The following is a 15,744-nucleotide window of genomic DNA, read 5'->3' on the forward strand; positions in this document are numbered from 1 at the left end:
AGGGAAGCAGGGCTGTACTGGGCTTGGTGTGTATTAGTGTTTGATACTGGGTAAGTTAGCTTCAGCTGGCACAGAAGACTCTTCTCAGGGTTCATCTCTTTGGTTCTAAGTGTCTCAGATTGGAGTGTGTTGTTGGGACTGTTGTTTAGGTGCATCCAGAATTTTAAACTTCTTTTTTGGATTGATGGAGCTGATGGAAAACAGCCTAATTCTGCCCTACATGCATTGTTGGGTGTTTTTGATTGAACATTTAATACAGATCTGCAGAATTGTGCATGTAGAGCTTCAGTTGGATGCTTGTCCCGTGTGGTGTAGTCATGCATACTGAGTGGAGCCCAGACCTCACTTCCATACAGCGCAATAGGCTGAATTATGCAGATTGTAATTATGGATGTTTATTTTGTGAAATGTTGTTTTTATAGCGTAGAGTGTCTGCAGGCCTTTTCTTTTAGTGCATTCACTGCCATGCTGAAACTCCCTGATGCAGTCATGATTAGAGCGAGGTAAGTATACTGCATCGTGTGCTCTAGGGCGGTGCTGCCGTGGCTCAACATGTATCTGTGTTCCTGACACCTGGGCACCTTTTGGAAGATCATAACTTTGGACTGGCAGTACTGCTCCAGCTGATCTGAGGGTGAGCCACTGTTTTGTTTCTATATACTTAAAAATGATTCACTTAGTATTTATTTTTCTGCCACTTTCTCATTTAATATTTACTACATACTTTTTTTTATACCTCTAACAGAAAATCCAGAGCTTAATGTTCATTCGATACCGCGGGTAACCATGGCAACAGCACAACATCACACAGTGTAAATAAAGACAGGCACACAGGTACGTGTTCATTAGGTCTTGGGTTTTATTGCTTTGGCTTTTTCGGGTGGACCTCAGTGAACACCGATGTTTGATTGGTCGCCCACTGCAGAGTCTCAGCGCACCATGTATGAGGATGAGGACGAAGACGAGGAACTAATTCCACCGATCTTCTCTGTCACCGTCACTATCCGCTTGGTTGTGGTGGACATGGACGAGCTGTCGGACCAATCAGAAAACACCTCAGTCAGACAACAGAAACCAAAACATTGAAATAGATTTGAAGAATTATTATTAAGATTTTATTTAATTTATTAAATGATCATATTTCTGTTGAGTTTATTTTATTTCCCATCTTGAGTCTAAATTCTGTTTAATTACTTATTGCTGACTAACTCATTAAGAACTACTAAATTACTTACTAGTTACACTTAAATACTTATTAATTATTAGTTTATTTTCCACTTATACCTGCTGCTAATTTACTTGATTATTTACTCATTAATTATTTATTTGCTGTTTATTTACTTACCACTTTACTGACTCCTCATTTCCTAATCATTATTTATTTATTAGTTATCTTTATCTTACCTCTGTTTGTTATTGATGCTTTTAACAAGTAACATATTGGATTTGTAGTTTATTGCCCTCCTTGAGATCAATAAAGTTGTCTGATCTGAATCTTACTGATTAATGACTTAATGATCTACTACTTCTAGTGTTGTAGTACTTGAGGTCAGTCTTGGTCTTGGATGAGCTGGACTCAGATTTTTATCTCAGGACCAGTCGAGACCAAAGCTGCACTGACATCTTTTATGTTTACTGTGATTGAGTGTAAAACTTCCACCAACTTCAAATGCAACCAATAACTTATTTTACTTTGAAAGTTTTAACAATATAATCCACACAAAAGATGGACGGACTCCAAATAATGAAAAATACTGCCATAAAGAGCAAAATATGACACTGTGGACGTTTTACTCTCATATCTGATATCATCCTATTGCACAGCCCTACTGTACATTCATTTGTATTTTACTAACATTCCTAAATGTCAGGGCCCGGTAGTGTTTTTAGGTATTTTGTAGGTTTAGTTTTTGTCTTGTCTACTTCCTGTTTTATTTTGGTGTGTTTCCCCTTGTCTTGTCTAGCTTCCTCCCCTCCTGTTTGCCTCCCTTCCCTTAATGTGTTACACCTGTGCCTCGTTATTATCCAGGGTTTATATGTGGGGTGCTCTTTCCCTTCTGGGCCAGATCGTCTGGTCAGTTTCATGTAAGTTTCGTGTCAGAGTTCTGGCATTCATATCAATATATCTTCTTAGTGTTATCGACCAGTTTTACCTTTAGGATTCTGAGTTTTGCCTAGTGATTTTGTACTTCTGCCCTGTGTTTTGGATTTCCCGGTTTTTGACTTCTGGACCGATTAAACTACTGAGAACTCTTCATCCCTGTGTCCCTGTCTCTGCATTTGAGTCCACCTGGTCTGTGCTTGACATGATTATTATGATTAAGTCTTGAAAATGGTCTCGCATTAGTTTGGTCTCGGTCTTGACTACAACACTAACTACTTCATCACTTCTACACTGTTTATACACTCTATATACTAACTAACCACACGTTATTAATATGATAATCTGTGGAGGACATGAGTCTCACCTGCTGCTGCTGCTGCTGGCCTCTCCGTCCAGCAGCCTCCTGTACTCTGTGATCTCCATCTCCAGCCTGGTCTTGATGTCCAGCAGCATCTGGTACTCGCGTCCCTGACGCTCCAGGTCGGCTCTCAGCTGGGCGAGCTGCTCCTCCAGGCACGTCACCTGGGGGTCAAGAGGAAGAGTCCCGGGTTAAAGAAACATATAAAGTTAACCCTCCTGTTGTATTCGAGTCAAGGAAGGATGGAAGGGAGGAAGATGGAAGGAAGGGAGGGAGGAAGGAAGGATGGAAGGGAGGAAGAAGGAAGTAAAGGAGAGAGGACGGAAGGGAGGAAGGAAGGAAAGAAAGGGAGAAGGACAGAGGAAAGAAAGAGAAGGAGGGAGGGAGGAAAGAAGGAAGGGAGGAAAGAGGAAGGAAAGAAAGAGAAGGAGGGAGGGAGGAAGGACAGAAGGAAGGAAGGGAGGAAAGAAGGAACAGTCAAAATAGGCGGGGTCAATTTGACCCAAAGCTCAGGTGTCTGTTCCTGTTTCTCACCTGCATCTGGTAGCTGGAGAGCTGCATGGCGTAGCGGCTCTGTGTCTCAGCCAGACTTCCCTCCAGCGACGCTTTCTGCAGAGCAAACACAGGAAGCTCCGTTAATATAATATCAGCCTTTTATGTCTAACAGACTGGACGACTGCTGTGCTGCTTTTACTGGACTACCGAAGCATCACTCGTTCAAAATTGTGCTGCGAGATTTTTAACTAAAATAAATGAAAGTGAGCAGATTTACTTCATTGGCTCCCTGAAGAGATTTTAAGCTTCTTTTTCTGTTTTTTAAAGCTCTAAATGGTTTGTAGACTCTGTTGTTTTACAATCCTTCAAAAGCTCTCAAATCATCTACTGCTGAGTTTTTAAAATGCTCAAGAAAAAAAGAAGTGCCAAAATCATAAAATGACAGCTCTCTGCCTTTCCTTTGTCTGTCAAAGCACTTTGTTGACTCTGTTTTTACAAGGTGCCTGACAAGGAAGTTATTACTATTATGATTATAAGAGATATGAAAACATATTTACCATTCCCAACATGGACTGGAGCTCGATCTCCAGAGACTGCAGCGTCCGTTTTACCTCTGTGACCTCTGACCTCGATGTCTGCAGGCTGGTTGTCTGTGTGATCACCTCTTTGCTCAGCGCCTCTGACTGCACCACACACACACACACACACACACACACACACAGGTTACATCCATGACTTGTACATGTAATCTCTGTGGCTACAGGAAGTGATGTCACGCCGTTACCTTGGTGGTAAACCAGACCTCCAGTTCTCTCTGGTTCTTGGCTGTGATGGACTCGTAGTGTTCTCTGATTTCAGCCATGACCCTGCTGAGGTCTTCTGCTGGAGCGGCGTCGACCTGCACGTTCACCTGACCGGAAATCTGTCCGCGCATCACCACCAGCTCCTACACACACACACACACACACACAAACACACAAACACACATGAAATACACATAAATATATACATTTTTTAATTAAGTGAAACAGCTACTTATTCTACAGAGATCCCCAAAAGGATTCCCAAAGAAATTTAGGATCAAAGGTCATGACTAATCGACTTTTTGACTCCTGAAGCAGCAGTTTGATGCTGAACCAGGCGGGGAGCTCCGGTCCTCTGAAATGATGCCAACGTGTAAGTAAGTTAAAACTGCATTCTATCAAAAGGCCACCAGGGGGCGACCGTTATGATGTCAAAAGGACTTTCGTCTCTATACAAGTCAATGGAGAATTCTTTCTTATATACAGTATATGTGCTGAAAATAAAAAGTTAAAATCAAGTTTATAATCTACCAACTAAATGTTCCAGTTTGAGCTTTTTATCAGCTGCTGAATCTCAAATCTGTCCGACGAAAAACAGACAGAGCGATCCGTCCACAAGCAGCTGAAGCTTGGTAACAAGTTCATTATTAGAATCAGGAGTGTTAGAGTGGGGAGACACCTAAAACATGCAGGGCAGTAGCTTTCCAGGAGCAGGGTTGGTGACCACTGCCTTAAAGGAATGGAGTACCGATGCCCAGACCTACTCTTAACAGAACTGGACCCAATTAGACTGAATACAATTTAGACCAAACCCGACTTGTGCCTCAGTAACCAGAAATCAAGAGGAGCCTTGAAGACCTTCTGCTTATATAGAAATATAAATAAAACACAAACAGTGCAACATTCAAGAGGTAAATAAAACCGTTTTGGTGCTTCACGGACCTCCTTGTGGTTGTTCTTGAGGAAGAGCAGCTCCTCCTTCAGGCCCTCCATCTGCAGGGTGAAGTCCTTCTTGGCCAAAGTCATTTCGGAGAGGACTCTCCTCAGCCCGGCGATGTCGGCCTCCACGGACTGACGCATGGTCATCTCGTTCTCGAACCTGCAGCAGGTGGAAACGTGGACAGACATTATAGAAACTGCTGTGTGTCAGATTCACAATAAAAACGACAGTAACTGAAGCAACATCGGCACCACAGTCTTATTCATAACTACAGTTTATTATTTTACTGCATATGCTGAAGCAGAAGCACTTGGAGGAGCTGGATGATAGTTTATGTTAATAAAATATGTTTCTAAAATGTTGTTTCTGAAAGTATGAAACCATCTCAAAGTGTTCGTTATTAAATAGATTTAAAACAAGTAGCAACAGCTGCTAGTAGCTAGATAGTAGCCTGTTAGTGTTAGCTATAGCAACAACAATGTTAAAGTAATTCTAAATCAACCAACTCTGCTATGCTAATGTTAATAAATGTCTTAATCCAGGATTTCAATTTGTGCTAAACTATCAAAAAAAATTCTTTCCTGTTTATATAATTTACTGTATAACTTTTAAAAATGTAACTTGGCACTGATATATAAAGTGTTTATACGGTTTATGGTGTTTCTGCAGTATGCTTTTTATCAAAGGAAGAGTTGGTCGTCAAACTACTTTCAGCTACTAGTACATCTGTAACTGCAACTACTAGTACTACTACTACCTACCAGTACTAATACTAACTACTAGTACTACTACTACCTACCAGTACTAATACTAACTACTAGCACTACTACTACTACCTACTACTACTACTACTAGTGCAGACTGCAGCTTTTACTTGTAACATTACTACTGTTTCTACATCAACTTCTAGTTTACTACTTGTACTAATAAGACAGTTTGCAGTCAGTCCAGGTAGCAGCTAGCATTAGTACGAAGGTTCTTACACTAATGTAATCCATTACATAATTCATATATACAATAATATTTATGTTTTATATTTGTAAATCATCTTATTTTAAAATTAACTGGCTTAGTTTGGTAGCAGTTGCTCGCTTTGGCATGAAAAGTGACATTATGATATAAAACATGACACAAAGTTAAGTAGCATTATGTTTTTACATCTTATTTATTTATTCAAAACTGAATATTTCAAAAGTCTTTTGATAAATTTCCTCATGGATTTATACTGAATGTAAATAAAGGATGTGGGTCATATTAAGTCGAACATCAGTCAGCAGTGCCAGATTTAATAAAGGTCTCATTCATCCGCCTCAAACTACAAACACAACTCTCACAACGAGTTGGAGCCTGTTTGTCTTTTTTAATAAAAGGATTGTGAACAGGTGGAGGCCTGAGGGGGGAAGTGGCTCCATCAGAGTGAAGCACGGTGAGACTTTCTGACCGCTGTCACCCACACATCAATCAATCCTTATTTATATAGCGCCAAATCACAAATGTTATCTCAAGGAGGTCTGGACTGTACCCCATGAACTGATAGAGATCTATAATCAGGTTGTTTAATCAGATCTAGTAAGAACTGATAGAGATCTATAATCAGGTGAGACTGTTAGAGGCCAGCATCATTTAAACCACTGCTGTTCTTCAGAGGATTGTCTGATAGTCTAATACTACAGATACCACTATTATAGCTCCTAGCAGGTGATACTAGTATCACTACTAAGTTTAATGTCTTAATGCAGTTTCTGTTACAGTCACTACAGTTAAAACTTCTACAACAGTAGTCTCCAACCCTGCTCTTAGAGAGCTACTGCCCTGCATGTTTTAGGTATCTCTCCACTCTAGCACACCTGATTCTACTAATGAACTCGTTATCAAGCAGCTGAAGTTTGCCAAGGGCTTGATAACGAGTTCATTATTAGAATCAGGAGTGTTAGAGTGGGGAGACACCTAAAACATGCAGGGCAGTAGCTCTCCAGGAGCAGGATTGGTGACCACTATATTGTACAACTACTGCTGCTAGTAGTCCAGGTATTTCCACTACAACAACAGGAACATGAGTACTTCTGTGTGTTTGTACTCACTTTGCCCTGAAGTCGTCTGCGGCCAGGCGAGCGTTGTCGATGCTGAGGTGGATGGCGCCATTCACCCTGATGGCGGCCTCGATCTGGAGTCAGACACACATGACCATCACTACCTCATCAAATGTCTCATCTCTCAATTCTCAATGTGGTATCTACAGACATACAGATGATAGATGTACCTTTCTAACACATTTCTGGGTCTTACCTTGGCTGTGATGTCACCGATGACGCCGAAGAAGGAGGTGTAGTCTCTGGAGGTGTAGGTGACCCTGCTGTCCATGTACTGCCTGATCTTCAGCTCCAGGTCAGCGTTGGCTGTCTGCAGGGTTGACACCTTGGCCATGTAGGAGGCCAGACGGTCATTCAGGTTCTGCATGGTGAACTTCTCGTTGCCGTTAACACCGAAGCTGGAGGAAGACATGCCGCCACCGAAGCCGAAGCCGCCGCCGCCGCCGCCACTGACACACATACCACCGCCCATGCCCATGCCCATGCCCATGCCCATGCCCATGCCTCCACTTGAGGCTGAGGAGATGCGAACACCTGATCCTCCTGCTCCTCCATACACACTCCCGGCTCTCATGGACATACGGCCTCCGCCGCCCATCATGGAGCCGCCAATCATGGAGCCGCCGGAGCTCCTGATGGATCTGGATGAAGAGACAAAGGTAGTGGCCATGGTGGAGGCTGTGTTTCTATGTGGCTGAGACAACACAGAGTGGAGAGTGAGGTGCTGAATGCCTCTCGCCTCCTTTTTAAAGACCGAAAAGGCTGGCAGCAGGTATGTGCACAGGTGACCTGTCCTGGGTGTGGCGGGGGACCGGCAGGGAAAACTGTAACATTCAAAATTGTTACCTTGCGTGACAGATATCAATGCCAGACTGTAAGATCGCCAGAAGCTGCAGGCGATGCGTGACCTTTGGAAGGTAATTACCATGAAGACAGTTATTTTAGCAAAGCTGTTGAAACAGGAAGGGAAAGTTCAAGCCAGTCATAAATCTTAGATCATTTACAAAAGTATACTTAAGGAAAGCTGAGCTGCAGCTTTTGTAAATGTCAGTTAACCTCTGTGGAATGAATGGGTGTATGTGTAATTATTCTGCAATAGGTTAAAGTTAATGACTGCTTTTATAATCACCTTGTTTTTGACAGCTTTTGTTTTACACATATTTCAGATTAAAGGAAACAGTTTCTGTTACCACATGCAAATTTGTGTGTTTGTGCAAACCTTAAATGTTTGATAGTCAAGTAGAGTCAAGTCAGGTATTTGTACAGAACAGTATCACAACAAATTTGCCTCAGGAGGCTTTACAGTCTGTACAGCAATACTCTGACTTTAGATCCTTAATTTGAATACAATCAACTCCCTAAACACTATCTAGCTCACAGAGGAGGATCCAATACTGCAATACTTTATTTTATATATATATATATTTTCTATTCTAACTACATCAAGCTCATAATATGTATGTACTTTTATTGTAGGAGGATTTCTCAAGCAGTATTTTTACTGTATTGGTAACAATGCCATGAAAATTAATTAAATAAAATCAATAATATCTTTAATGATAAAGTACTTATCAAAACAAAGTTCTTTGCATATAACACTCAGAGAAATGAACATAAAAAGCCAGTCTGATAAATAATTAAAAATAGTAAACCAGTTAAAAGTAAACTGAAATAAAATCAGGGAAGGCGGTGTGGTAAAAGTATGTCTTGAGTTTAGATGCAAAGGAAGTTGCCGACTCAGCCTCGGGGAGAATCACACAGCGATAGAAGATCTAATGATGTGATGAATGAAGATATAATGAGGAGTCAGACTGGAAACTGCTCATACTGATCATGGTTACTGTGATCTTTTTAAATAATTTGCTTATAATAATTCAACTTAAAGTGTTCTATTTAGGTCCTTTCAAGCATGACAACATATGGGGAAAAAAATTAAAAACTGCTTTTAAAAAAACAAACTTTAATCTAATGATACTGTGCAAAGAGCATAGCATATGATTCCATCTTTATTTTACCTGATAATGAGTTAATTATGTTAATTACACAAACATGCACATCTTAGCAACCAAGTTGAATTGCATGGTTGAAAGTAGTATTTGGGTGGAATAAACCTTTAAAGCTAGGGTCCTAGAAATGCGGTCCTGAAACTGCAGCCTCTGGTATTGGGAAGCTGCCATCTGGGTTTTACACTGATTGATGTAATGTGCTCTTTGCTGCCACTAGGTGGCACAAAAAGGTGTGTACCATAGACTGTATTTAAGATATGGACGTAACATCCGTGACGTCACCCATTGGTTTGTGGACTGCTGCTCGGAGGCCAATAGTATCGGATCTGAGAAGCGCCATCTTGAAAATTTCAGGTGCATGCTGGGAAAAATAAAAACACAGATTCTACTTATATGGGCGCCCTCCTGAACCTGTGAACCAATCAACCTGTCAATCACCACGTAGCCACGCCCTAATGCATACCCTGCTTTATCGTCACATATAAAATCAGGGAGGCCAAAATGTCCCAAATGAACATCATACTGCATTGAAGAAGGCTTTAAACTAGCGATTGACACCATAAACACATTTTGAAAACGTTTACTGAGGTTAGAAATCAAGTGAGAAGTTGGTGAATTCTCCATTGACTTGTATAGAGACGGAAGTCCTTTTGACACCAAAACGGTCGCCCCCTGGTGGCCTTTTGATAGAATGCAGTTTTACGTTACTTTCGCGTTGGCCTCATTTCAGAGGACCGGAGCTCCCCGCCTGGTTTGTACCAATGAGGTCAACAGCAGTAATGTCCCCACATGAGGACGCAGGGTCACAGTGTAAAGAGGCTTAAACTGGGGTGAAATGTTTAAACCAGTTTCTTCTAATGAACGTCGAGCAGCTGAGTTCTGTGCTGTCTGTAGCTGGTCGTGTAAAATGGTCTGACAACGCTAACGCTATCTAACCCATAAAGGATTCAATTAGATCTTGAACTGGATTCTTAAGCCAATGTTTTTCAAATTTTTAGAATGAACTGAGAGAAAAAACATACGTTAACTAAAATCTGAAACATTTCAGAAATAAGGAAAAAACTGTAAATCTTACAATAACAGTAACTTTGTTTGTGCCAATGTGTTGTCCTGGAAAATAATTAAATTCTGGTTTTCAGCTGGTTTGGCTGGTGCTCTTTATTTTAAACGGACCCGACACTCCACTGAGCAGCAGTTAGGGAAAGTTACAGCTTTGTCATGCACAGAAAATGTCTGTAATTTATACAATTACTATTACGACAGTTTTTCACAAGCTGGATTTGTATAAATACGTCAACAACTTACTGCTTCAACAACATTAATGTTAGCTTGAACAATTACAAACAAACAAACAAGAAAGCGAATAAATGAATTTAAAAGACAAATACATGAGGTGATTTCTTGCTGTTAGTTTTTATCTATGGATGCTGTGGAGAACCTGACTAAATAATTCATAAAGAGTTTTTTTAAGACTAGCTTGCAACTAATGATGACATGCAAATGTAAAAAAGAAACCAGCGGTGAATATGATGAATTAAAAACTACATTTATTTGTGTGCAGATGATTAAATCTAAGAATAGAAATGTGTAGTATGAGTGGGAGCGTTTCATGAGAAACAGCAGCATGTTATATATCAACTACTAGATACTGACTTGAATATTTTTGCAATCACCTATTTTACATTATATATTTTTAATGAGTTGACATTACTTTGTAGAAATCTGTTTTCACTTTTACAGTAAAGAGTTGTTTTTGATCATGAGTACATTTATAAAAAGGAAAAAGGCCTAAGAGGTTGAGGATGACCTGTATGAGCTACACCCTGATGAGTTGTCCTGTCTAAATGTGCAATTATGAGCAAAATCAATTGGTTGTTTTGCTTTGTTGTGCACAGCGAGTGTTTCGATTTTTTTGCATAATTTTATGTATAAAAGATGAAAATACTCAAATGAACTGTGAAAAGAGGTTAACTACCTGCTTCAAAAACTGTAACTTTAGCTTGTGCAATCACACATGAAGCTCCTGCTGGCACAGGTTCAGAGTGAGGTCAGAGACTGTCTGTATGCAAATCTCCTGCGGCGCCGGTGCAGCTGCTGATTGGTGCTCATTCTGGCATGAAGCCTGTTAGCGTAGGCTGTCTGACAAAATAATCATAACACTATTTTTAAGGAGCAGTCTCACAATAATGTAATCAGAAATACGTTCTGCTGGATGAGTGAATTACTCAACAACTTGTAAATCAGCGGTAGGCAAACAGAGGCTCGTGGACCAAATCTGGTCCTCCAACTAAAAGTTCTCAATTTTGTAAACAAGTTTTTTAAAAGCAACATTTTTTTTTCTTTTTAGTTTATTTCGAACACATAAATAAAAAAGACAAACATTATCAGACAGAAATGAAAAGACATGCACCAGTCAAAGAAAAATGGAGGAATGATCATCCCAATTATAAGACATAATTATAGTTCTGTATAAGTATGTTTCAGGTAAATATTTCTCTTCCCCCTTCCGCTCTTGTACTCCTTCATCGGGTCCTGAGGGGGTCCACGCTTCCTGGGTGCTAGTTCCTACATGCCCCCCAAAACACAGTTGGCAACAGAAGAACTCTGCTCATCAACTGTTTTTCTTAATAAATCATTGAGGTGCATCATGTTGTTGGTGTGGACCCTGCAAGTGAAATGAAAGTTATGGGTTAAAACCGGTTTAAGCTCGGCTCTGCGTGGATGCCTTCATTTATTTGTTAAATATTTTGATGAAACATGGATGAACACTTTTAAAACCAGCACATTTCCGACCCCCACCCTCCCATTAATCATCTATTCAGTCTCTTCATCGTGTTGTGCCAAAATTTGAATCTGTGCTCCATCCTCTGTGAATCATCAAGAAACACAGTCTGCTTCATAAAGTGTTTTTAATTCATGTTATTCTTGTAATTACATCCTTGGATTACATCCTGCACTGAATGTAAAACCTTGTATGCTGAGCCTGCTTGATGTTCTTCTGTTTGATGCCAGACGGTGCATCCTACTTCAGTGGATCTCTGACAAACCTCCTAAACTCTCACAGTGGTTACAGAGTATAATGGAAGCAATGACCTACTGGCTTAAGGACAAACCTGTTATTTTATAAAACTTGGAACCCCTTTTTGAATGATATTGGTATGGAGAGTGCACAGAAGGGCCTCTATGGATTTATCTGGTCAGACATTCCTAGAAAGAACCAAACACCTTATAGTAACACTGCAATGCCTGAATATCTGCTGACGTATTCCTTCAACTGTCAATTTGAGCTTTTAATGCTGTTGCATGTTTGTTTTTTGTTTTCCCCCTTACTGTATGTTGTTACATATTTCTGTATTTCATATTAATCTTCTTTGAATTTATTTTTTTACTTATGAGTCTTTTTGTTTGCGGGGGTTTTTGTTCACCATGTTCTGTGTTGTATGAGGCACTTTTATGTTTTTGTACAACGCTTTTCTTGTATAAATTGAAAAAGTAATAAAGATATCTAGATGTTCTAGATCAGACCTGGGCATCGTAGGTTCCTGGGCCACATCTGGCCCTTTGGCTGTCCCTGACCGGCCCGTGTGAAGTCAATAGGAAATGATGGATCACACAATGAATACTTTGCAGAATTGAGTTCAGCCTAACAACACACCCAGTTTCTCATGTGACCCTTTGTGAAAATTAATTTCCCACCCCTCTAGACAGACGTGCTACAAACAATTACGTAGATGTCCGACAAATAATAAAACACAGAATCTGCAACATAAATATGAGATGAATGATTTATTAAAGTTTGTGCTGATAGGTGGATTTAAGGCGGCGGGCACAAGAGATAAAGAGGAAGAGGACTGTTTATGAATGAGAAGCTATGGTGATTGGATGAAGTGGGAGGAGAGAAGAGAGGCTGGATGCGAATGATGCAGTACAAAATAAAATATATATAAAATGAAATACTATATACAATAAACAATCTCTGTGTAAATAAACCTGCAATATATAAATGTGAAATGTTAAAGTTCCTGATTATATAGATGTGTGCAATGTTCCTGAGATTTACATAAAGACAGCATCAGGCTTTTTAAGTGGGAGGTACTGATAGCTGATAGTATGAAAAAGCCCCAAAGCAGTTCCAGAAAGTACATTTTATTAAAGTGTGTGTGTGTGTGTGTGTGTGTGTGTGTGTGTGTGTGTGTGTGTGTGTGTGTGTGTGTGTGTGTGTGTGTGTGTGTGTGTGTAGAGTTTCAGTTATAGCTGATGTAAATCTGCCTGTTTTACTGTTAATATGCATCAAAACCCAAAATGCCTTCAGTCCAGTTCGGCCTCTTATTATCATTAACTGTGTTCAGTCTCCTCTGCAGTAGAGATGTTACTTCAGAGGTCATTTGTGGAGTAAACTGCAGTTTAGACTAATGTAGTGTAGCCTCCTCCATCCAAAACTTTGATTTCAACTTTACTTTGTACTTTCATAGCTTGCATCTCACATTAATGGTATCAACATATTAACACACAACTCACCTGTCAGAATGTATGGTTTACTTTGGCTTGGTTGTAAGGTAGCTGTCATTTCCCTGAAAGTGTGTGTGTGTGTGTGTGTGTGTGTGTGTGTGTGTGTGTATGTGTGTGTGTGTGTGTGTGTGTGTGTGTGTGCGTACATGCAGCCTCTCCCCATTCCAGCCTTTGTGAAACCACACACCCAGCGCACACCTTGATCCAGACTGTAACAAACCACATTAACGACACTGACAGGAAAGCAGGAGAAAGAAAAGGTGAAACTGTCGATCAGTCAGAGTGTTTTATAGGTCACACATTCACCAACGTGTTTCTCCACCCCAGACTTAACCTTTTACTCCTCGGTTTCCCTGCAGTGTGATGCATGACTTGCTAAGCTGGATGATACAATGACAGACCTGAGCGTCTACCATCACATGATCAGATTCACCTGTGCAGACTGACCAGACTCATGTCCAGCAAATCTCAACTGTCAAACAATTGAGTGGCTGATGTCTGTCTGTCTGTGTGTGTCTTTGTATTATTAAGAAGGTAAAAAGCTGCTCCTGTGCCTGCTGGTGCTTGTTCTCAGAGTCCTGTATCTCCTCAGGCTGTTGTTTGGGGTGTGTCGGGTCCTTAAAGGCCCTGAAGGAGATCATGGACTGTCGTTGTTTCACACCATACTTTGTAAACCCAGGGAAGGGATAACACCAGAAGCACCGTATAGAATAGAATAGAATACACTAGTTTGTCTTTGTACAGGTACAATGCCTGAGTGGAGCTCAAATAGACTTAAAAAAGTAAAATTCAAATTTAAGTTCAAACATGCATACACAGTACCTGCGTATACAGCCAGATGTTGCTTGTATTGCACTTGTTTAAAGGTAGGTGTATTGCACATAATAAAAGATAAATAAATAAGAATATTGCACAGGATTGTCTCTGATGCCTTAACTGCAGCATCCTTTAGTGCAGAGTTCAGTAAAGTGAAAGCTTTTGGATGGAAACTGATCATGAGTCTGTTGGTGCGTGTTGTGATTTGTCTGTAGCGTCTTCCTGAGGGCAGAACATCAAACAGGTCATAAGAAGGGTGAGATGGATCTTTTAGTATGCAGCAGGAAGTGTTTGTAGTTTTTATCATTTTTTTTAGTCTTTGTGACTCTCAATGTATATTCAACTTAGCTTTTGATTTATTTGATTCTAATTGTGCAGAGGTATGTGCTTTGTCTTCCGTATGGGACTATCAGTGTTCTCCAGCTCTGCTTCTGATTGGTCCGATTTGAGAGCAGCTTGACTCAATCATGCAGATCACAATCACCTGTGTAATGAATGCACCTGTTCCAGAAAGCTTATGGAAGTGGGTCACCTGATGCAGCACTGCTGGCCTTCTTCCAGTCCAGAGTAAATGGTAGTGAGCCTGAAATGGCCTCAAATATCCCAAATGAAATGTAGGCCGTTTTGGTAAAGATATGTTGCTCTCGGGTCGGTGTATTCAGGATGTGGGCCAGTGCTGGTGTAACTGGATTTTGTTGGTTGACATACAGAATTGCTTTGGCTTGCTTGTGGCTCAGATCTGGGTCACAGGAGCAGACCAAGTGCCATCATTCCATGTGGTGCGGGCCGGAGCTGGGCCACAGCCGTTTAGCTCTCTGGGTGTCTATATATTGCTTGTCTTGTATTTAATACAGTGTTCGGATCCTTGTTCTTGTTTTTGCCTTCAGTTTGATTTTAGATCCAGAACCTGTGAAAATGTTTGGATGTACGTATCTAACATCCTGTTCTTTCTGTTTGTGATTCAGCCATGAAAAGTTGACTTTTACAACCATCCTAACTTTCTGCTGCTGTTAAACATTGTTTTTTGTGATTAACAGTTTTTATTGATGTCTTTTAAAACATTACAGAGCAATATACTTAACATCACAAATACTTAACCCCCCTCCCCTAACCCGACAAACCAGTTGTCACTATCCACACAGTCAGCCTTGGTTGTTAACACAAATACATTTTATGCAATAGGCAGAGAAAACAAGGGGAAAGCAAAAAAACCACAAAAAGATAAAAATAAACAAATACATTGATACTCGTTCAACCTTCCTCTGCAGCAGCAGTCCAGACATGAACACAGTTCAAATATGCGTATTCTCCCCACATAGATTTATCAGCCACCACCTCGCTCAACACTCCCGCATGGTACCTCCCAGGTCAGTAGTCCTCCAGAGAGGACAGGTATTTGCCCCACTTTTTAGTATACACATTCAGTCTTCCCGATCGCTTGTATGACATTTTTTCGAAAGCTGCAACTCTGGCCATCTCTGCAGTCCATTCTCTGAGAGGCAGCACCCCCTCTGTCTTCCAATTCCTGAGAAGAATCTGTCTGCCTATCATAAGACTAGTTTGAACCCAATTTTTAATGTATTTATCTCCCTTTGGTAGGATCGAACCCTTGCCTAGAACAAA

At 40.5% G+C, this 15,744-nt stretch overlaps 1 protein-coding gene across 1 annotated transcript; it reads right to left on the reverse strand.

Moving 5' to 3' along the window:
• Positions 1–929: 929 nt before the first annotated feature.
• LOC133999030 (keratin, type I cytoskeletal 13-like) lies at positions 930–7,460 on the reverse strand. Its single transcript, XM_062438141.1, has 9 exons — positions 7,249–7,460; positions 6,987–7,188; positions 6,782–6,864; positions 4,703–4,859; positions 3,742–3,903; positions 3,515–3,640; positions 2,997–3,071; positions 2,469–2,626; positions 930–1,032 (listed from the first exon to the last, which is right to left on the reverse strand). The coding sequence occupies exons 1-9, from the start codon at positions 7,458–7,460 to the stop codon at positions 930–932; spliced, it is 1,278 nt and encodes a 425-aa protein (XP_062294125.1).
• Positions 7,461–15,744: the final 8,284 nt, after the last annotated feature.

The sequence above is a fragment of the Scomber scombrus genome, chromosome 18 (genome assembly GCF_963691925.1).
Source record: "Scomber scombrus chromosome 18, fScoSco1.1, whole genome shotgun sequence".
In the NCBI taxonomy this organism is placed as follows: domain Eukaryota; kingdom Metazoa; phylum Chordata; class Actinopteri; order Scombriformes; family Scombridae; genus Scomber; species Scomber scombrus.